An 18,175-nucleotide genomic window follows, 5' to 3' on the forward strand; every position below is an offset into this window, starting at 1 on the left:
GGGTGACGCGCACACCAGTAAATTATCATGGAATCTATGTGGCGTAAACTATAAATTAAAAAACAGTGCGATGTGTTCAAATGAATATACTAAGGCATAGTACTAAGAAGAAGTACGGCAAAGATTACGCCAAAAAGACCTAAATGCTTATATTCAAACAATATATAGACATACCGATAATACCAGCGAAAATCTCAACCATAAGAATCTTCACAAATAACTGAGGCTTCTGAGCATCAGCTAAAGCACAAGCGCTGCCAACAGCACCAACTGAGAGACTACAAAATGATATATACCTATATAAATAACATACCCGCAAAACAAGTTGCATAGACCAGAAGTCAATCCAATAGCAAACAATACGTAACCACGATGTACTTCTAAGAAGTATAACAACGTAATACGCTTGTCAGCATTAAAATCATCAGGACGAGGGGTGGCAGTGAAACCCAAAGAAGCATTGAGTAGAAGCACAGCAACAATAAGGCCGTATATACCAACAGCTTCGCAGAAAATCACAGATACGAGGTTTTTCACAGTAATACGCGGCGAATTAACTGAACCTCCCATAATGGAAGTACCGCATAATAAAATGCCCCTGAATTGTACATGAAAATGTTAAATAAAGGATATAACAAAAAATCATAACAAAAATCATTGATATTACCATAAAATATGCCAAACGATATAATATATGCAATGTGTCGGAACAGCAACGTAAACAACGTAACACATCGATAATGTATAAAGAGATATATTACGGCAATTACACAAATAAAACATAACACGTATTAACATACCATCCTGCACCAAGAACAGCAAGTCCTAGAGCTAAAAATGTGCCAAGATAACCCCAAAAACTAGGCGGTATATTTGCAAACACAGATGACCATGATTTCGCCATTGCGAACTATCAATGGCACAATAACGTCCAAAACAATATGTAACCTTTTCCTATTATATCACATAATAATTATTAAATTATATAAAGCAATGATAAACTGTGTACTGATCACACATTTGGTGACTCATGGGGAAACATTGACGAATTAAACTCTAGAATGATAAGCCAGCCGGAATATATATTTATACACATCCGGCAATATAAAATGGTGTTAACGGAGCCCAAAGGGGCTGTACATACGAATCTTAAACCATTCCACAGAAATGACGATGTAACACATCGACATGGAAATATACCAAATGAGACATCTGAAATACAACACTTGGCTAAAATGAAAACTGATATAGATGCCGCAATCCTGAGAATACAACAAAGTCTACAAAGCAAAACGTTGACACAGCCGGAACTGCAAAAAATTGTAGATATAAAACAAAATGCAAACATCAAACTGGATTCAGCAAATAACAAACTTAACGACCTTATAAAAACGGTAAATGTGAATACTAACAGAGTTGTGGCATTGCAAGTGCAAAGATATAGAAGGATATTCGATCAGTTAACAGGAGAGTTCGCTCTTGTGACGAAACAAGTTGACCAAAGATATCGGAGTTTTACACTTTTCGGGGATGATAGACATGCTGTTCAACCTCCAGATGTAAGTAGCAGTGTAGGACAAGTTGTTGTAGAAGCTATAATGGATGTTGAGTCATTAACCGAACAAGCAGTTCTCAATTTGGGCATCTTGAAAAGAGGAAATACTAGAATGGCAAAGATAGTAGGAAGGCTTAATACGATGGTGCACCATCATCTAGTTGATATACATAAAATACAAAGAAACATCAATTACGTGCTTATAAGAAACCGTACAGTGACGTCAATCGTACTTGGATTCTGTCTCTTCTTGGTTATTTATAAATTAATACTGTCAAAAATCATATAATCGCACTGAAGGTGCCCTTTAGTTGGGTACCTTTCTCGAGCACCGTGCCGATGACACAACAACGCAACCGCCATATATCTTACACATTTACATTATTTCCAGCGAAATGGCGGAAATTGCGTTTCTAAAATTAGAGGTGCTAGAATTGTTACACGGACCACAAGCTAAACTGCTGTATTCGTATCTATCTGAACAACGCCTCAGGAGAAGAGAGGGGAAATCAAAAACGATAGAATCAGGTAGAACTGTATATGAAACCCTAGTAAATACACTATATGAAGCTGGATATTTCCACCAATTTGGCCACGATGATAAGAAGTTGTGCGAGATTTTACTCAATCGTGATACCATCGAAGATGCAATGGAGTCATTGGCAGAAGGACTAAATATCTCATCGCACTTTGGTCCAGCAATTTTCTACATGATTTTAGGTATGTATATGATTGATGTGTATAACATTTAATAGGTTGGATCACTGCACAGTTGAAATTAACCGATGTCGACCATTACGACATCGTGACATCATACAGCTTGACGGACTCAAATGATGGAAAACTGGCGCAGATATTTAAATACGTTGTGCATATGGTAATATGCATGGCTGGACAGAAATTGCTTTCGGATGAATCAGTGCAGCATTACGATAATGACCTCAGGTGGCTGCTACACAACGGAACGGTATCTGGAATATACAACCGTTTAAACATGCTAACGAAATGTTCTGCTAACTTCTATGGTGTATACACTGATACGGTTATTATATCAACTATCGCAATGGAATTACATAAGCTATCAAGGTATGTTTATGGCTCTAACCATGATATACCAAGCAGGAGTCGACAAGTCACATTCACACGTCTTATCCAACATATAACAGATAACCTAATAGGAAGTGCGAACCCAGGATACAATACCGCTCCAAGGAAACAAAACCAACGCTTGTGGAACCTTCTGTCTCAGGGTGTAATCAAGTCAGGTAGGGAACTATATATATCTATAACTCTATGTAGGTATTAAACAGCTGGCTTATGACAATATAAATCTACTAAGGAGTATGCGCTCACTAGGAAGGGAATTTGATATCATGCCTCTGGCCAAAGTGCTAGCACAGGGTACAACAAGTCACGTAAATGACCTAGAAGACTTCCGCAAAAATTGCGACTACATGAGCGCTGTGTGCGCCCTAAAGAAACATGGGATAACATGGGATTACTTCGACACTTTCAATTTACAACGAGACAATATGGGCGTTATCCTCCTTGATAGGAACCTATTTTAATGTATACAAGCATGAATATATTTAGATGTAATATTATATCAAATTGATATAAACAGAGATTATGAGGCTTCATTTTTAAAATTATAGCCATCAAACATCAATGTAGTTTATTCTCAAACAATATAAAGTTTACACCAGGCGGGACTCGAACCCGCAACCTCCGCTTTAGGAGAGCGATGCGCTATCCATTGCGCCACTGGTGCCCGCCTGTCAGCCCCAAATTAACCCCAATATTTAACATGAGTGAAAATTAGACGCAGCACATTTCGCGACAGAATAGTTAGAATTAATCGTATAATTTATTTTTCATATTTAAAATGTGTGGATAATTTTAAAAACTTCTGTGGTAATCAACTATTGTGCTTTGCATTTTGCTGGAGTAAAAAGAAATGCACAATATTAATGAATTTTAGCGGCAGTAAGCCTAAATATACATTTTACGTGTTTATGACATATGTGCACATAATAGCATCTATCTTAATAAGTAACTATACAAAGGAGAACCTCAGCAGCCAAATTACAATTTACCGTGATGAATAAATACATATAAGGTAAAGAGGTGCAACATGAAATGAAGAAAAAAGACAATAGCCATAAATGGGAGTACTTAGTATGACTTCATTGCAAGCTATATGATTAGGCAGCAAAATGTGTATGTTCGTATAAACGTATCATTTCCGTAGATGTTTACTGAAGGAAGCAAACCAACAGCTAGCACCTTCCCCATTCATAGTTGCGCATCACATAAAGCGAAAACGCTAATTCATAACAAATTGTATTCTAATTTCTTTAACATTACGGAAATATGCTGCAGAAGGACAAGAATATTTTAATTCACTTCTCACGTTGTATCTCATGTCCAATGTTCCTAATTTGGAATTCATGCAGCTATTTTTTTGCATTTCAGAAATCGAAATTTTATTTCATGAATACACATTTGCTATCAAACAACAATGCTGATTGGCGTACTATAATTTTATGACATGTGCTTTCAATTGCATTGAATTTAGTTTTCTGCAGCGAAAACTCGTGGAGCACTGAGGGAGGAAGTTTTTTCTTCTACGTCGCCTATTACACTCATTAGCCAATATATTTTATTGGTTAAGTTATTTATCACATTAAACACTTCGGGTAGTATTTGTTGTCCGGGTGTCCATTGGTTTGGCTAATACTTTTGGAAACTAATTTTGACTACATAGCTTTCGCCAGGATCACAAGCCGTTGATAACAATACATCATTTTGAAATGTTGCACCTCGTTCAACATAACCTTAACAAACATGTGGATGTTCCTAATTTCAGCATTAAGGAAATTTCCCAAGATGGCTTATTGAGTGAGGCTGACCTAAAAATGCTGCACGAAACATTAAACGCACAATCTAAACGCCGAAACTGTGGTGCGGAAACCGCAAATGTAGTACTACAAGCTGAACAGAATTCATGGTTACAAAGCTATCCAGATATTAGTCGGTATTTCGAAAACATACCTCGAGATGATGCTGAAAGTAGCTCAACCGGCTCGGCTGACACCAATATCAACACATTTGGTTCATTTAATGAGAGATATCATTGTCCACTCTATAGCTATTTTAATACGGCTTCCGATAACTCAACCAATGTGTCGTCTTTCGAGTCCCAGGGATTGGAATCACTCTATGGAGAGAGTTGCGGGGGATTGTTCTCGCCCAAGGGAACACAATTCACGCCAACACCGTCACTTGAAAGCGGATTATTGAGTATGGTAGAAACAGCCTGGAAGTCGTCGGCGCCAAAGCGCGAACATTCATATCATAAGAAGGGGAAACACGTATACCTTAAAATATTGGCCACACAATTGGTGTCTGGTACCATTATTGGCCGAGGAGGTAAGGGTTTTAACTGGTTTAGGCGTAAAAGTAAAATTGATGATATACTTTTATCCATGCCATGGGAACTCTATCCCCGAACAGAACTACGTACAATGTTTTTGGAGGGAACAACGTCTGCAGTGGTAAAGGCGACATGCATTATAGGAGATTTGATGCTATGTAAGTACGCACCACAACAATCATTAGGACAAGGACCAACAGATAAGATGTTGGTGATAGTTGTCCTTCCAACATTCGCCAGAGCAGTCATGGAAACAATACGAGACCGAACAGATGACTCCGTAGTTTCTGTAACACTCTTCGAGGGATCATCCGATGACAAAGAGTTCATAGCCATTATTAAAGGCGTCAAAACGAAAGTTAAGTCGATTATAGGAGCACTAGCAACCACTGTTGCCGATACAGTAGAACGGAAAGACTACTGTCAAATCGCTTATCCATCTCCAGATGGATTGAGCTCACAAGTGCTACCAAATATAAAATCTACAGTAAAAAATGGGAAGAAGTCCGATATGGCCGAAATTGAGAAAATGTTACCACAGGATCTCTTAGGCAATGATGATACATATATGGGCGCAACACATTCACACAAAGACACGGAAATGGATAAATATATGAATAATACACCCAAATGGGATATGAAGGATGGTGTATGTTCATTGGACAGTACCATTGGTGCTAACGACGAGCAATTATCGGTTGAAATATCGGCGGCGGCATTACTCGCACAAACTAGTCCGCGTATTTTAAAATATCCCGTTAACATGACTATACTCATCCCGGCAGATAAAGCATCAGAGGTTGTATCACTTTCACGAGCGTCAAAATGCTACTGCTCTACAACACCTACTGATGATCCGAAAACGGTTGCATTGAGTGTCAATGGATCATTACAGGAAAGTACGTCGTTGGTATCCGTTATCATTTCCGTTATTCATTAATAGCGCCGCTTCATTCGGGCGACAACATTATGCATATATTTTATGACAACTAAAGGTTGGCTATATATGATTGGGTTTGCTTTTGAATTATGAACGTAACATGAATGCACTATATGATAAGGGTAAAAGGATAGATTAATCAAGTGCAACTGAACTTTCTAATCGTTTTCTTAATATGTTGTAGTTTACACTGCATGATGAAAACTGTTCATGTATAGTTACAAAAATAGCTATATTTAATTGCAAAGAAAATAGTCTAAGGCAAGTACGAAATACCGCACCCTCTGCTACGTAACCTAATTATAACAACACGAAGTAATAATGCGACATATTCACCAGATCTGTTTAGGCTACCTCTTTCAAAATGGTATTAGACGCAGGCCTCTTAGAGTGAGTGGCAGGGAAAACAGTAGGTGGGAGATATAAGCAGTTGCGCAAGTATTCCACACCCTGGTCCGTGAGTACAAAGTACAAGTGCTGCCAGTTGAAGTGCTCAACGACATAATTACGAGACTTCAATGACTTCATAACCATCATAACGTGAAGGTTAGGAACATTTATCTCCGGATGCAAGGGAATCTTGGAACTCTTCTTGCAAACAAGAACACCCTCTGAAGAATCATAAGATTATGAACAAATTTTTAACCAAAAAAACCAAAATATATACTACAACCTACCATTAATCAAATATCTGTAAATCATATCACGGTTTTCCCGTGGGATAATGCTATATTTAATACCATTGAGCGTCATGGTGTCTGTCCTGTAGCATATTAGCAACAAATCAGGGGCCACTTACCGATAACGCCAGTTTGTATAAACACAAGGTAAATATAAACTGAGCAAACTATATTTCAAGAATATATAAAGCTCACAAATCGATATTGATCGAAGTACCAAGTCATGGGGTTGACTTGACGGCGGGGTCGTAGTAGTTCAGATAGCTAAAAAGTAACCAAAATAAAGACTATTTAGAACGTAAGAGCTTATTCATAGGGGAATAAAAGTTAACTTGTACAGATCACAACGAACAATGATATCGCAAACAGCTACTTTCAACATATATCGATAGCGTACGCGGCACATTTGGTCGTGTTCGTAGAGAACCTTTACCCAAACTGAACGGATACACATCGTATAAAGGTTAAGTAAACGTTCAGAAACGCTGTTTATGCCGAGGTGTGTGACCCATGCTCTTACGGGACCGCGTGGCGGCGCCCTGTTTGAACGTGGAGAACATCACATGAACTACTTTCATTTGTTACAGTGGAAAGTGGCCTCTGCAATGAAGTGTTTTAGTGCCATGTAGTCCAAGTAAGAATGGTCAAACGGAGTAGGGAAGATGCGTGCCGTACAAAGGGGCAGGACTTCTTACTGCAAACATCGCGCCGTAACGACAATGGCGCGAGACAGTCCATGCACCCAAGGTCACGCCATAACATAAAAGATGATTATATTGCACTGTCAAGGGCATTCCCCGTGCTTAAGAGACATATGAAACCCAACCCAAAGTGGAAGGTTACAATGCCTAAGCATCAAATGTATCACTATGATTTCAATCACCCGGATGCTGTCTACCATCTTTCCCGGGCTATTTTGAACCATGTGTACGGAATCAAGTTCTACCTACCGTGCGGATGCCCTCATGGATCATGTGATCCATACCTAAGAACAGAACGTAGTGATACAGATTGCCCTGCATTTGTGGATGATGAAATCCCAGTGCAACGATATTTGGCACCCTGCGTCCCAGGTCGTGCAAACTATATTCACTATCTAGCCGACCTATTAAACCTTAGTAACAACTCTCCAGATACTTCGGCAGATTCGTCGGAATTGAAGGATGATGCGTCAAATATGAAACTCCAAAATATTTTAAAGGGGGAGCGTGTCAAGGTATTGGACATTGGCACTGGTGCCAACTGTATATACCCACTCATTGGCTCCGCAGAGTATGGGTGGAGCTTCATAGCTACTGATATAGACATCAATGCACTTATGCTTGCAAAGCAAAACATACAACTAAACAACATGGCTAAAACAGTAGAACTAAGGTTACAAAAGGATACTTTGAGGATGTTTACAGGGGTACTCATGCCTCACGAATTCGTACATCTTACTATGTGCAACCCACCCTTCCATTCGAGCCTTGATCAGGCTAACCTGAATCCAAGGGTTTCAACCTGCGCTACAATCAATGAACTTGTGTTCAACCCAGGAATGGTTGCCACTTTTTCTATAGATGGATTTGATTTACAAAAAGTAAACAAGAACAAGTTCTTTGTTGATGGACAAGTCAACTACACGTTTTCCAGTGATGCGTCTGAGCATGGAGAAGTTGCTTTTGTAGAAATAATGTTGGTGGAGAGTCGATTCCACGCACATAATGCATTATGGTTCACATCGCTAGTCGCTAGACTATCGACACTGAAGCGAATCAAGAGCCATATACAAGCAGATATGAAGTTTTACCATAACTCTAAAGCAAAACAAGTGGCTTTTCTAAACGCCAGGATTGAGGATTTAAACCAAGTATGTGAATCTGATCAGAGGAATGACGATATATTCCGAATCAATGTATCCGATCTACATGCTTGTGAGTTCAGGGCCTTTACACTCAGCCAGGGGAAACAGACTCGCTGGGTTATTGCCTGGACGTATTTCAATGCAGCCCAGCGTTATAAGATACTTAAACCACTATATTAATGTAATATGTAAATGTGAACTACACACTACTGGTGGGACCACTAGTATCCGAATAGCCATAACATAATACATTTTAATGGCCAAAATGAAAACCAGCAAAAATTCTAAAATAGAAAAGGTAAAACAACCAACTCAGGTTAAGAAAAAACGAGATAAGGAGGAATCTAGTCCACCTGTATCTGAAGGCGCGCGCAAGCTTAAAGCTTTGATCGAAAAGGCAACCGTAAAACCAGCTTCTACCGAATTATTACAACCACCAAAGAATGAATCTCCTGTTATACCTGAAAAGGTGAAGATAATTGATAATAAGGGAACAAACGACGCTGATACGAGAATAGAACCAGAGGTTAGAACCAAACCAGTCGTTCAAAAAAAGGTTAAAAAGACAAAGATCGGTTCGAAAGATTATGTTGGTATGTTTAACATATAGGTCATTTCAAGTTTATATAGATGAACCTAATGTTGTTTTTATCGGAAATGTACCCTTGTCATTGGATAAATCTCAGTTGATAAAGAAGCTCGGAATCGACCCCAAAATAGTACAATCTATTTACTTTAGGTCATTGCCAGTTGAAAGCAAGTTTGCAAGAAACAAAAGAGTTGGTATAATTAGAGGCAAATTCAGTGATGCCAAATCTACACAAAATGCATACGTTAAACTTGTCGATGAGAAATATGTCGATACATTGTTGGCGAAGAATACCATGGAAATAGATGGGCATTATTTGTTTATCAACAAAAACTCGCCTTCTTCATTTAGTAAATTCAATCGCAAGAAAACCATTTTTGTTGGAAGGCTTCCGAAAAGTACCACCGAGAATGAACTTTTTGATGTGTTTTCTAATGTAAGCGCTGTCAAAGGTATGATTACATATATCTTGGATGAATTATTTTTAGGTGTTCGCATTATCAGAGATCCGCAGACTCACGAATCCAAGGTATGTTACACTTATTAGTATGCATTGTTAACAGGGTTTTGGATTTGTCGCATTCGATGAACGAAATGCAGTACCCGAAGCTATAGCAGCTTTCAACAATAAAGAGTTTAAGGTATGTTAATCTTTATTGATATTATAATAGCCAGGGTTATACGCTTAATGTCATGAAAGCTCTGGACCACGAGAAAGCTGTTGAATACAAAATGAAAGCTACAAAGAAAAAGGGTTCTAAAAAAGATCCAAAAGGACGTTATCGTCAAAGTAGAAAGGGCAATATGAAAGGTGATTCGAAAAAGCTTGCCAGAAGACGATGATGCTGTAGCAGCACGAAACATGCTTGATGAATTTTCATATATACAACTTTAAGTCACACACTTAATTCACAATAAACATGTAAATATGGATCACCATGTAGATGGTGAAATAACGGGGTCTCTATCTTATGCTTTGGAAAATTGCCTATCAAAGTGTAAGCATATGTTACAAGATGACTCCCTTGTTGAGCACTATGAAAACCTATACCAAAATAACCTATTTACATATAATAAGATACTAGCACTTATTAAACGTTCATTAGAAGACTGTTACACAAATCATAGATGTATAAAGAATGCTATAGAAAATGATACGGGAATAAAGATTGGGATGCATCATGAAAATGAAAACATTGTTAAAAAGTCTTTATTAACAAAAGAAAAGGTGGCACAACTAATTTGCAAAAAAGAAACGATGGCGCATGAATTACAAAAAAATATTCAATGGGACGCTGAACTTGATAGATCACTAGAGCAAAGTTCCCAAGAAGGTATCAGGGCTCAAACGCAACTTAAACTAGCATGCTTTGCCAAGAACAGGATGAAATCATCAGTAAGCTATAATGAATTGTACATTATTTTATCATAGGTTGAATTAATTGAAAAAACAATAAATGATTTGGAAAATTCTTGTGAGAATACTCAAACCCTGGTTGTAACACGACAAGATGAGATTAACCACATAATAGATGAAATGAATTGCATAAATCAAACGAATATAAAAGAAATAGAACATATAGTATGTTTCATTATTGACTATTAATACTTCTAGAAACGCATACACGAAGAAATGGATGAAGAACTGAGGCAATTGGGATTCCAACACCATACAACAGTACAAAAACTGGAAGAAACTCAAGATATTATATCAAATATAAAGAAATCCAAAGAAGAAGCACAATCTGCATTGGGAAAGATCGAAAATGAAATCGATAATCGTGAGCAATGTATCTCGGAGCTGAAACAAGAAATTGCAAGTATTGAAAATGTATGTGGCACTACATGTATTGACACTGTTTAGGAAAAAGCCATGTTAAAAGCAGAGATAGAAAATATTAATTGTGAAAACGAGCGTCTAAAAGACGTCAAACTGGATATTTCTTCTGAGGTTTTTTTAAATAATAGCTTTGACTGTATTATCAGGTTAACAAGATACAGGAAAAAATAAAATCTTATGAAATGTAGGTTAATGGGTGCTTTTAATAGATTAAACAGGGATATTCGAAACAATAAATCTAAAATAAAGTTGCATAAACGTGGTATCAAAGAATTGGAAGCAATACTAACATCAAAGCATAAAGAAATAATAACTATATATAATACAAAAGCTGAACAATACAGGCGATACAATGTGATGCGTATGCAACTTGAAGATGCGGTATGGTCTTTGAATGTCAAATATATCTAACAGATAACGAATTTTCATGTAAATACCATGGGGTATCTGGAAGCCTTGAAAGAATACAATTCCTTTACTGAAAAACAATGCAGCAAAATTATCGATCCTGAGCATATCAGACACTTGGTTAGTAAGAAGAGGGATTCTAAAATCACAACTTTAGGAATCCACTCTGCAAAGACAGTGGGAAATTGTGCATTCTAAACACTATAGCACAACAGACGTATTAGACAAGGCAAAAAAAGGTAGAAACAATGATCATATTTTAGCAACCTTAGAACTGTCATTACTTAAGGATCATCATTCTATGCTAACAAAAGATTTGGAAATAGCTGGAAAGAGCTGCGAATCGTAGGTCACATTTTAATTAGATATATCACCCGTAGTTTAAGGAGAGCAAACAGTGATCTAAAAGAGCAAAAGGACGTAATCATAACAAAAGATGTTGAAAGAAGGAATATGATAACCGATTTATTAGCAGAGCGAACTTATATAGAACAGAAGGTAGAATATCATATGAACCGATGTAATAGTACAGATTATTGAATTGAAAACACATGAAGAACAACTAGAAAGTGAATATAATAAACAAATTGAAGGTAAAGTCTGCTAGATACATATCTTATTTCTGGTAGAAGAAACTAAAAACCATAGAAACAAAATGACAAGCCTAAAGAATGATGATTGTATTGATATGGTTGAGATGATGGAAGAAGAGGTAAATATTGTGGGTACTAATTTACATTATGCACAGCAAAAAAACAGTCAGATATTATTAAACGCCGCTCTAGAATCCTTAGAAATGGAACATACCAAATCAAAGTCCACAATTGAAACTCAACATAATGACTTGGTATGTTTATATCGTTGTTGGGGTTATCCCATATACAGCTTAAAGAAGAAAAAGGCAAATACGATGCAATACGAAAGGTTAACCACAGTGAGATTGAGCGCTTAAAAGCTCTAATTCGCGAATGTAAAGCTAAAGACAATATCCAACCTTCCAATACATCGGCTTCAGCAAATTCATTTCGTAGGATACTTCCAACGGACAACAACACGTTCGTTTACTGTTAAATATATTTTATGTGACATAGAAACGCGAAATCAAATGGCAACAGCGTGCAGTTTAAGGTATTTATTCAGAACCATTTAAGCATCATGGTACAGACCCCAACTTATATAACAGAACGTACAACTGGAAGTGATATGAAATCTACGGCCATGGTATGTTTCTGTCATATACGTCTTTTAAAACACAACGTAGGAGCTGTTAAAGAAGGTGCCTCGTAGGAAGTGTATTCGGCGGACTGCTTCGACAACTGATAAGGTAGAAGCACCAAAAGATGAATTGGATTTGTTCTGCTAACCCCAACAATCGAACAAACACATACTAACTAATCACTAAGTGCAACATTTAATAATCGTAGAATATAATAAAGTTATTTCCATTTCGAATTGCCATCCCCATTGGGTACATCCATGTTTCAAAGTGAACTTGGCACGTCTGTAGAACTAGTGATCAACAGACACATTATAGTATGCGCAGTAGTTTCTATTAATGTACAACATGGAGCGGCAGAGTGTTGGTGTCCAAACTAATTGGGAAGAAAAAAATGACGTTCCAAGTCTTGAAGAATTACAACATCGTCTTTGCAAACTCAGTGAGTAACTAGTTATCGCTAATAACAATATGAATACAGTCACTGATTGCGGCACTGATAATGATGTACCAAACATGAGATCGCCAACGGACATGGAATCTTCGTTACATTATAATGACATGTATGTTGGGGTATATACTACTATATACATTCAGTAAAAATATGACCCCCGTTACATCAAAACAAACAGAATTTTTGCCCAAAGACGGAGTAACCAATATTACGGCAAAGAATGAAGAAACTTATGCCGTGGCTATGTTTTGCAATCGCTCTGGCAGAGGATGCAATGCCATAGGTGAGGTATACGTAAGTATTTGAATTGTTTACATCATATCTCCCGTAGGTTGTGGATATTGAATCTGATATACCTTCCGTAAAAATGCTTTGTATGGTTAGTTGTACTGCTTATCATGTAAGTTACATAGGGTGGGATACCCAAATTACTTTTCGGAAAAAACAACAGTTCGCTTTTATTCGGAGGATCGTTGTGTGGAGCAATTCATGTATGGGATGTTAAATCACAGTCGGAAATATCTGTTATACCACCCAGTATTCATAAAGGACATATAGACCCTATTATATCACTAGAGTCATTAACACGTGATACACTACTATCAGTTGACGTGGCTGGGAAGGCGATTACATGGGACTTACGCAATTTGGCCGAACCAGTGTCACACGTAGAATGGGAAATAGCCAGTCGCGCCTGTAGAGTTTCATCTGTTTGTCGTGGCAGTACGTTCTACTGTTCGAGTCTCAGTGGCAAGATATATAAATGCAACAGTGATGGTATATCGCAAGAAGGGGATATAATACATGAATCTGGAATAATTGCGTCATCGGTATCTACTGTCGGACCCATTGGTATATATATGAAAAATATAGATGGACAGCATTACAGAATTGTTGGCCACATCATCCCTGGATAGTAGTATCAAAGTATGGGATCCTCAGGTAAACGTGTTAAAGAATATGATTGATTTGTAGGATTTTACGATGGCTATATACGACCTGTTACCATCAATTAATTGCACAGTGGACATGGCGTGGTACTGCATTAGTACTTAATGATACACTTCACAGGCATCCTACAATAACAAACGTATTAGCAACAGCCGACGACCACGGAAACGTTAGTGTATGGAATTTTGCCAAAAACCGAATGGTGAGAGATGCATTTCAACGTAGGATGATTTTAACATTTTGCAGATGCCGGTGTGCAGTGTCAACCACGATGGAACTTCCAGTGCGATTGCATGGACTCCCAGTGGCAAGCATCTCATCGTCGGCGGTTATGGTGTAAGCATATTTGAACCCGAAAAAGAGGTGTGTAAAATAATATCAAATAATACAAATGAAGGTATTGCACAATGACCATGAGTCAATTATGTCTACATTCAACACCATAAAAACTACGTCATATAGGCGTTTTACGCGTTCAATATTGAATTAATAAACGGCAATTTGCATAATGTGGTTATATAACTTATTCTTTTCCTTTTTGGGGATATTCAATATCATATGTGCCTGGGCACACATTGATGAAAACAACATCAACGGCAGCCCTGTTGAAAAATCATCCCCAATCGCACCAAATGGAGCTCCTTTAGAAATTGCTAAAGACACGAATGAAATAGATAACAAAGCAAAACCAGTATTGGATCCGGAAGGTATGTTTCACATGGACTGTTCTTTACACACTCCTTAGGAAGCTTTAAAGAGACTCTGAAGGCTAATGTTGCAAAACCTACACCAGGTGGGTTATATTATACAATTGAATCTATACACACATTACAGTTGAACGTTTGGATGCATTATCGAAAGGTATGTTATTGTATTTGCAATTGACGCTGACGCCTTTTAGATATTGAAAAGGAGATTTCATCGAACCCATATTTTAAGATACCAAAATATGATCGCAAATTAAGAGAATTGGCTATATTACACCCAAGTATGTTCCACCATTGTTGCTTTTAATCATTAACAGCTGTTATGGAGTCTTTGGGTGTGTACGTGATTCCCATTAAGAAGCCTACAAGGGAGCCTGAAACAACCAAACAGTTAGTTTTTCGTTGCATATTTAATTATGTGATTAGTGATGACGACATTCCATCTGCGGATGCTATAAAAAAGGAAGAAGACGATAAGTCAGACAAGGACAAATCAGGTAATTCCGTTTTGGCTGACATTACATGATACACAGCAACTGCAATTCGCTCCAACTTATCCTACATTATAAAACAATCGGGTATGTGATTCAGTCTGTGTTGAGTTTAAAAAATCCCAGAGATGATAAAGGCTATGACTCCAGAGGAGAAGCTCCAGTTTATTCCTCGTCTGAAGGATACAATAGTTTATGAGATTATGAAGAATGTGCGTACAATTGAGGAGTTAAGTGCACAAATAGCTTCTAATCTGGGCAACGAATCGACTCGGAAGCATTAATCTGGTGGTCACTGCAAATATGCCACGGCATATATGAACTATCGCAATAAATGGAGCTTACACACTGTTTATAATAATATCGCATATATAATATAAATGTAAATTAAACCCAATGGGTGCTGCACATATATGGAATTTGTTGCGTTATCATCATTTCGGGTTGCGGCAACTGCATTGTCGACTGTATAAGCTATGTTATCGCCACTCGGCTACCGATGACATTGAAGGACGCTTTAGACACGTTAACAACGCTCTTTCTCGGACGGATGGATGCTATGACCAAAATGTCTTTCATCATGACTCTTTAGATCCCAAAGTTGATACAGGAGGACCTTCTGCGGATCACTCAGGGCCTGCTCTGGACAGTGAGATGATTCGTTCCATACCTCTAGAACGTATAGAAGATGCGTTATTACAGTCAGTACCAGAGAACATCAGGACCTGCAGCATCGGTAGTTGTTATATGTACCTGTCTAATTCTTTACAGAGAACGAATCGCTAACACCCGGTCAATTGTTTTACCTAGAGAATCGAGATAAACTGCTGGAAAATCTTCGCCGGCGTTATTTCGAGGAGAGTGGTGTAGAGGCTCCAAGTGATGGAGAGATAGAGAGCATCCTACCGCTTCTTATGGAAGAGGAGAAGTACGGTTCTTATGATCATGCATCAGTTGTTTCACCTGGTAAACATCATCTTTGGGACTACGATACAGGTGCCGTTTCATCCAGGAAGTCAGTAACCCAGAGTGTATTTCACAGTCTTTAGGCAAACAATCCATTTACATAAAGGCCAGATGCCGACATTGCAGCAGATAGTTGATATTTTGGAACAGGTATGCAGTCATGTAATTCATATAGTATATTCAGGAGCGTATAATGCATGTTTCGGTTGTAGACATGGACAGTTGTAACCGCCGGGACCAAGGCATGTACTGCATAGTTGGCACGGGTGCGACACGGTCTCATTGCAGGTATATTTCCATCTAGTAGCTTTGTACAATATATAGGCGCGTCGGAAGATTGCTATATCGTGTCATAGTCGATCTAGAAATACCCTTTGTGTCAGATACTTCTTATTGCTGTCATTCCCGGAGTGATGAATGGATAGTAGCTCGTCTAGGCCCTCTTTGCGTACACCTAATGGTAAAAGAGGTTCGTGAGAAACAAAGGTTTGTATTTGTATGTTTATTCCCATTTAAATGTAGCATTGAGGATATATGGGAGGAATCTCGCGTAGATGAAGGTAGCCGCGTATCGCAATCATTACCTGAGATGGATACACCGAGTGATGAAAATACATTAACACGATTAAATTAATTTGTTGTTGTTACATTTTGACCTGTTTTTTGTTTGCGTGCTTCAGCACGTTGCCCTGGTCGCAGAGCTTTGTGCGTGATGTAGAAGCCTGCAACAAGGGACATTGTAGAGCAAGCCAATACCGTTAGGCTTTCCTTTACGGACACACCGAACGGCATTTCTACTAATAAGCTACATGTGTATGTATTAACCCAACATAATCTCATTACTATTGCAATCATTAGAGTGTGTTCAGGCATGGAGCTTGAAAGAGAACACAACATCCTTGTCGGTGAGCTTCTTGTAAACAGCAGCAAACGTCTCCAGCTTGTCCTCTACATTATCGTTTTGTTTGTCCTTGGGGTCCAGGTAGACTCTAAGGATACGGCTGCCATCGCGTTTAACGCGAAGCACTTTGCCGACAATTTCGGTGGGCGCTGCGATATCCTCAAGAATGGCCTCATGAACACTGGTCAATGATCTGTTCCTGGGCCTGATACGGAACTGCTTGCTACGGAAGTTCTTAGGGAGGATTGTACGCTGGGCGATAATCACTACGTGCTTCTTGGTCTTCTTCTCGAGTTCGACAACCAGACGGCCATGGATGCGGCGAACATAGCTCATGTAAACGCGGTAAGGTACAAAAATGATGACGGCACTTTTCTTGAGTGCTCCAACTTCTACTTCCTTGCAGTGGGAGATCACCACATTCTGCACGTCGCCCTTAAGGTCCGCGTTTCCGCTGGTTTGGATGTAAACCAAGCAGTTAGCAATTTCCTTTTCCAAGGCAGTTGGTTCGTGGGTTCCCACGATTTTCTTGGTAACTTCAGAGCTCATGGTGTATGAAACAGATTCCAATGATCGTCAAACCTATCTTCGGCAAAGGCCCCCCTCACAATATATGTAACAGATTATGAACACCGCTATCCAAATATCCAGCTTTTCAATATCAAAAGCCGCTGGCAGCCGTTAGCGTTAAAACGTAGTTAATAAGATGCGTTTTACCAAACTTAACATCGATGGGGCAGTACGGCATCTAGGGGTGGGCTGGTAAAAGGCGCGCGACGCCAGGGTCTATTTTGCTTACATCGCAAGGTACAATCTCAACTAGGTTACACATCAAATGTTATGATGTTATAGTATCGTTATATCGTGTTTTTTGTTTCCAATTCTATGGATGCTGGGTCATGTCGTTAATAGCAAGTTTCCACCCTGACTTTTTACCTCATTAGCACATAATTTGTTCTCTATATGTTGCACAAGCGATATGATTGTATATTGCAATGTATTACCACGTGGAATGACAGATGTACCAGCATATTATCATAGCAGTGTCCTTCTACACTAATACAGCGTATAGACATTTAAAAATTTACTCTTACATAATAATAACTTTTAAAGACGATTCTTTGCATTTTCCCACGTTGTTGGTTGCAATGTGGAAATAAAATTTTTGGTGTGCAGGTGGTTACTTGCACACCCT

At 38.4% G+C, this 18,175-nt stretch overlaps 12 protein-coding genes across 12 annotated transcripts; 9 read left to right on the forward strand and 3 right to left on the reverse strand.

The window, feature by feature from the left end:
- Positions 1-74: 74 nt before the first annotated feature.
- Positions 75-919, reverse strand: BBOV_III009220 (ATP synthase subunit C domain containing protein). Its single transcript, XM_001611997.2, has 4 exons — positions 801-919; positions 314-598; positions 175-278; positions 75-139 (listed from the first exon to the last, which is right to left on the reverse strand). The coding sequence occupies exons 1-4, from the start codon at positions 902-904 to the stop codon at positions 90-92; spliced, it is 543 nt and encodes a 180-aa protein (XP_001612047.1). The 5' UTR covers positions 905-919; the 3' UTR covers positions 75-89.
- A 160-nt stretch (positions 920-1,079) lies between these two features.
- On the forward strand, positions 1,080-1,864 carry BBOV_III009230 (putative integral membrane protein). The gene has a single exon (XM_001611998.2). The coding sequence runs from the start codon at positions 1,110-1,112 to the stop codon at positions 1,842-1,844; it is 735 nt and encodes a 244-aa protein (XP_001612048.1). The 5' UTR covers positions 1,080-1,109; the 3' UTR covers positions 1,845-1,864.
- A 47-nt stretch (positions 1,865-1,911) lies between these two features.
- Positions 1,912-3,143, forward strand: BBOV_III009240 (uncharacterized protein). The gene is made up of 4 exons (XM_001611999.2): positions 1,912-2,275; positions 2,311-2,641; positions 2,678-2,820; positions 2,855-3,143. Exons 1-4 carry the CDS (start codon positions 1,951-1,953, stop codon positions 3,121-3,123), a joined length of 1,068 nt encoding a protein of 355 aa, XP_001612049.1. The 5' UTR covers positions 1,912-1,950; the 3' UTR covers positions 3,124-3,143.
- Positions 3,144-3,942: 799 nt separating this feature from the next.
- BBOV_III009260 (uncharacterized protein) lies at positions 3,943-6,109 on the forward strand. The gene has a single exon (XM_001612000.1). The coding sequence runs from the start codon at positions 4,369-4,371 to the stop codon at positions 5,929-5,931; it is 1,563 nt and encodes a 520-aa protein (XP_001612050.1). The 5' UTR covers positions 3,943-4,368; the 3' UTR covers positions 5,932-6,109.
- Positions 6,110-6,248: 139 nt separating this feature from the next.
- Positions 6,249-6,779, reverse strand: BBOV_III009270 (plectin/S10 domain containing protein). Its single transcript, XM_051767480.1, has 3 exons — positions 6,731-6,779; positions 6,609-6,694; positions 6,249-6,542 (listed from the first exon to the last, which is right to left on the reverse strand). Exons 2-3 carry the CDS (start codon positions 6,682-6,684, stop codon positions 6,277-6,279), a joined length of 342 nt encoding a protein of 113 aa, XP_051623524.1. The 5' UTR covers positions 6,685-6,694; positions 6,731-6,779; the 3' UTR covers positions 6,249-6,276.
- A 112-nt stretch (positions 6,780-6,891) lies between these two features.
- On the forward strand, positions 6,892-8,654 carry BBOV_III009280 (uncharacterized protein). The gene has a single exon (XM_001612002.1). The coding sequence runs from the start codon at positions 7,252-7,254 to the stop codon at positions 8,635-8,637; it is 1,386 nt and encodes a 461-aa protein (XP_001612052.1). The 5' UTR covers positions 6,892-7,251; the 3' UTR covers positions 8,638-8,654.
- A 39-nt stretch (positions 8,655-8,693) lies between these two features.
- Positions 8,694-9,939, forward strand: BBOV_III009290 (RNA recognition motif domain containing protein). The gene is made up of 5 exons (XM_001612003.2): positions 8,694-9,050; positions 9,088-9,498; positions 9,535-9,575; positions 9,610-9,687; positions 9,722-9,939. Exons 1-5 carry the CDS (start codon positions 8,714-8,716, stop codon positions 9,887-9,889), a joined length of 1,035 nt encoding a protein of 344 aa, XP_001612053.1. The 5' UTR covers positions 8,694-8,713; the 3' UTR covers positions 9,890-9,939.
- Positions 9,940-9,960: 21 nt separating this feature from the next.
- Positions 9,961-12,682, forward strand: BBOV_III009300 (uncharacterized protein). Its single transcript, XM_001612004.2, has 17 exons — positions 9,961-10,442; positions 10,479-10,628; positions 10,662-10,877; positions 10,911-10,997; positions 11,033-11,070; positions 11,105-11,267; positions 11,301-11,414; positions 11,452-11,533; positions 11,567-11,639; positions 11,675-11,792; positions 11,827-11,887; positions 11,924-12,006; positions 12,043-12,141; positions 12,180-12,349; positions 12,386-12,422; positions 12,459-12,515; positions 12,556-12,682. Exons 1-17 carry the CDS (start codon positions 9,975-9,977, stop codon positions 12,655-12,657), a joined length of 2,118 nt encoding a protein of 705 aa, XP_001612054.2. The 5' UTR covers positions 9,961-9,974; the 3' UTR covers positions 12,658-12,682.
- Positions 12,683-12,788: 106 nt separating this feature from the next.
- BBOV_III009320 (WD domain G-beta repeat family protein) lies at positions 12,789-14,376 on the forward strand. The gene is made up of 9 exons (XM_001612006.2): positions 12,789-12,952; positions 12,992-13,073; positions 13,108-13,258; positions 13,296-13,343; positions 13,378-13,816; positions 13,854-13,906; positions 13,940-14,001; positions 14,036-14,117; positions 14,162-14,376. Exons 1-9 carry the CDS (start codon positions 12,850-12,852, stop codon positions 14,324-14,326), a joined length of 1,185 nt encoding a protein of 394 aa, XP_001612056.2. The 5' UTR covers positions 12,789-12,849; the 3' UTR covers positions 14,327-14,376.
- Positions 14,364-15,437, forward strand: BBOV_III009330 (uncharacterized protein). Its single transcript, XM_051767714.1, has 8 exons — positions 14,364-14,622; positions 14,661-14,708; positions 14,750-14,776; positions 14,817-14,903; positions 14,940-15,012; positions 15,049-15,119; positions 15,156-15,200; positions 15,240-15,437. The coding sequence occupies exons 1-8, from the start codon at positions 14,424-14,426 to the stop codon at positions 15,395-15,397; spliced, it is 708 nt and encodes a 235-aa protein (XP_051623525.1). The 5' UTR covers positions 14,364-14,423; the 3' UTR covers positions 15,398-15,437.
- Positions 15,438-15,491: 54 nt separating this feature from the next.
- On the forward strand, positions 15,492-16,739 carry BBOV_III009340 (Oligomerization domain family protein). Its single transcript, XM_051767003.1, has 6 exons — positions 15,492-15,849; positions 15,885-16,128; positions 16,163-16,229; positions 16,264-16,367; positions 16,404-16,565; positions 16,602-16,739. The coding sequence occupies exons 1-6, from the start codon at positions 15,510-15,512 to the stop codon at positions 16,711-16,713; spliced, it is 1,029 nt and encodes a 342-aa protein (XP_051623526.1). The 5' UTR covers positions 15,492-15,509; the 3' UTR covers positions 16,714-16,739.
- A 30-nt stretch (positions 16,740-16,769) lies between these two features.
- BBOV_III009350 (ribosomal protein S7e family protein) lies at positions 16,770-17,668 on the reverse strand. Its single transcript, XM_001612009.1, has one exon. The coding sequence runs from the start codon at positions 17,527-17,529 to the stop codon at positions 16,945-16,947; it is 585 nt and encodes a 194-aa protein (XP_001612059.1). The 5' UTR covers positions 17,530-17,668; the 3' UTR covers positions 16,770-16,944.
- Between the last annotated feature and the right edge of the window lie 507 nt (positions 17,669-18,175).

Source organism: Babesia bovis, chromosome 3 (genome assembly GCF_000165395.2).
Source record: "Babesia bovis T2Bo chromosome 3, whole genome shotgun sequence".
Classification (NCBI taxonomy): domain Eukaryota; phylum Apicomplexa; class Aconoidasida; order Piroplasmida; family Babesiidae; genus Babesia; species Babesia bovis.

Coding starts and splice junctions, on each gene's coding strand:
- BBOV_III009220 (XM_001611997.2), bottom strand. CDS start 904: ATGGCGAAATCATGGTCATCTGTGTTTGCAAATATACCGCCTAGTTTT. Junction 279..313: donor CTATGCAACTTGTTTTGCGG/GTATGTTATTTA, acceptor ATCATTTTGTAG/TCTCTCAGTTGGTGCTGTTG. Junction 140..174: donor GATTTTCGCTGGTATTATCG/GTATGTCTATAT, acceptor ATAAGCATTTAG/GTCTTTTTGGCGTAATCTTT.
- BBOV_III009230 (XM_001611998.2), top strand. CDS start 1,110: ATGGTGTTAACGGAGCCCAAAGGGGCTGTACATACGAATCTTAAACCA.
- BBOV_III009290 (XM_001612003.2), top strand. CDS start 8,714: ATGGCCAAAATGAAAACCAGCAAAAATTCTAAAATAGAAAAGGTAAAA. Junction 9,051..9,087: donor CGGTTCGAAAGATTATGTTG/GTATGTTTAACA, acceptor AAGTTTATATAG/ATGAACCTAATGTTGTTTTT. Junction 9,499..9,534: donor TAATGTAAGCGCTGTCAAAG/GTATGATTACAT, acceptor AATTATTTTTAG/GTGTTCGCATTATCAGAGAT.
- BBOV_III009300 (XM_001612004.2), top strand. CDS start 9,975: ATGGATCACCATGTAGATGGTGAAATAACGGGGTCTCTATCTTATGCT. Junction 10,443..10,478: donor AGAACAGGATGAAATCATCA/GTAAGCTATAAT, acceptor ATTTTATCATAG/GTTGAATTAATTGAAAAAAC. Junction 11,071..11,104: donor AAAATAAAATCTTATGAAAT/GTAGGTTAATGG, acceptor TAGATTAAACAG/GGATATTCGAAACAATAAAT.
- BBOV_III009280 (XM_001612002.1), top strand. CDS start 7,252: ATGGTCAAACGGAGTAGGGAAGATGCGTGCCGTACAAAGGGGCAGGAC.
- BBOV_III009330 (XM_051767714.1), top strand. CDS start 14,424: ATGTGGTTATATAACTTATTCTTTTCCTTTTTGGGGATATTCAATATC. Junction 14,709..14,749: donor TGTTGCAAAACCTACACCAG/GTGGGTTATATT, acceptor CACACATTACAG/TTGAACGTTTGGATGCATTA. Junction 15,120..15,155: donor GTCAGACAAGGACAAATCAG/GTAATTCCGTTT, acceptor CATGATACACAG/CAACTGCAATTCGCTCCAAC.
- BBOV_III009320 (XM_001612006.2), top strand. CDS start 12,850: ATGTACAACATGGAGCGGCAGAGTGTTGGTGTCCAAACTAATTGGGAA. Junction 13,344..13,377: donor CCGTAAAAATGCTTTGTATG/GTTAGTTGTACT, acceptor TAAGTTACATAG/GGTGGGATACCCAAATTACT. Junction 14,002..14,035: donor TGCACAGTGGACATGGCGTG/GTACTGCATTAG, acceptor TACACTTCACAG/GCATCCTACAATAACAAACG.
- BBOV_III009240 (XM_001611999.2), top strand. CDS start 1,951: ATGGCGGAAATTGCGTTTCTAAAATTAGAGGTGCTAGAATTGTTACAC. Junction 2,276..2,310: donor AATTTTCTACATGATTTTAG/GTATGTATATGA, acceptor AACATTTAATAG/GTTGGATCACTGCACAGTTG. Junction 2,821..2,854: donor TCAGGGTGTAATCAAGTCAG/GTAGGGAACTAT, acceptor AACTCTATGTAG/GTATTAAACAGCTGGCTTAT.
- BBOV_III009260 (XM_001612000.1), top strand. CDS start 4,369: ATGTTGCACCTCGTTCAACATAACCTTAACAAACATGTGGATGTTCCT.
- BBOV_III009270 (XM_051767480.1), bottom strand. CDS start 6,684: ATGACGCTCAATGGTATTAAATATAGCATTATCCCACGGGAAAACCGT. Junction 6,543..6,608: donor TTACAGATATTTGATTAATG/GTAGGTTGTAGT, acceptor ATGATTCTTCAG/AGGGTGTTCTTGTTTGCAAG.
- BBOV_III009340 (XM_051767003.1), top strand. CDS start 15,510: ATGGGTGCTGCACATATATGGAATTTGTTGCGTTATCATCATTTCGGG. Junction 15,850..15,884: donor CATCAGGACCTGCAGCATCG/GTAGTTGTTATA, acceptor AATTCTTTACAG/AGAACGAATCGCTAACACCC. Junction 16,368..16,403: donor GCGACACGGTCTCATTGCAG/GTATATTTCCAT, acceptor TACAATATATAG/GCGCGTCGGAAGATTGCTAT.
- BBOV_III009350 (XM_001612009.1), bottom strand. CDS start 17,529: ATGAGCTCTGAAGTTACCAAGAAAATCGTGGGAACCCACGAACCAACT.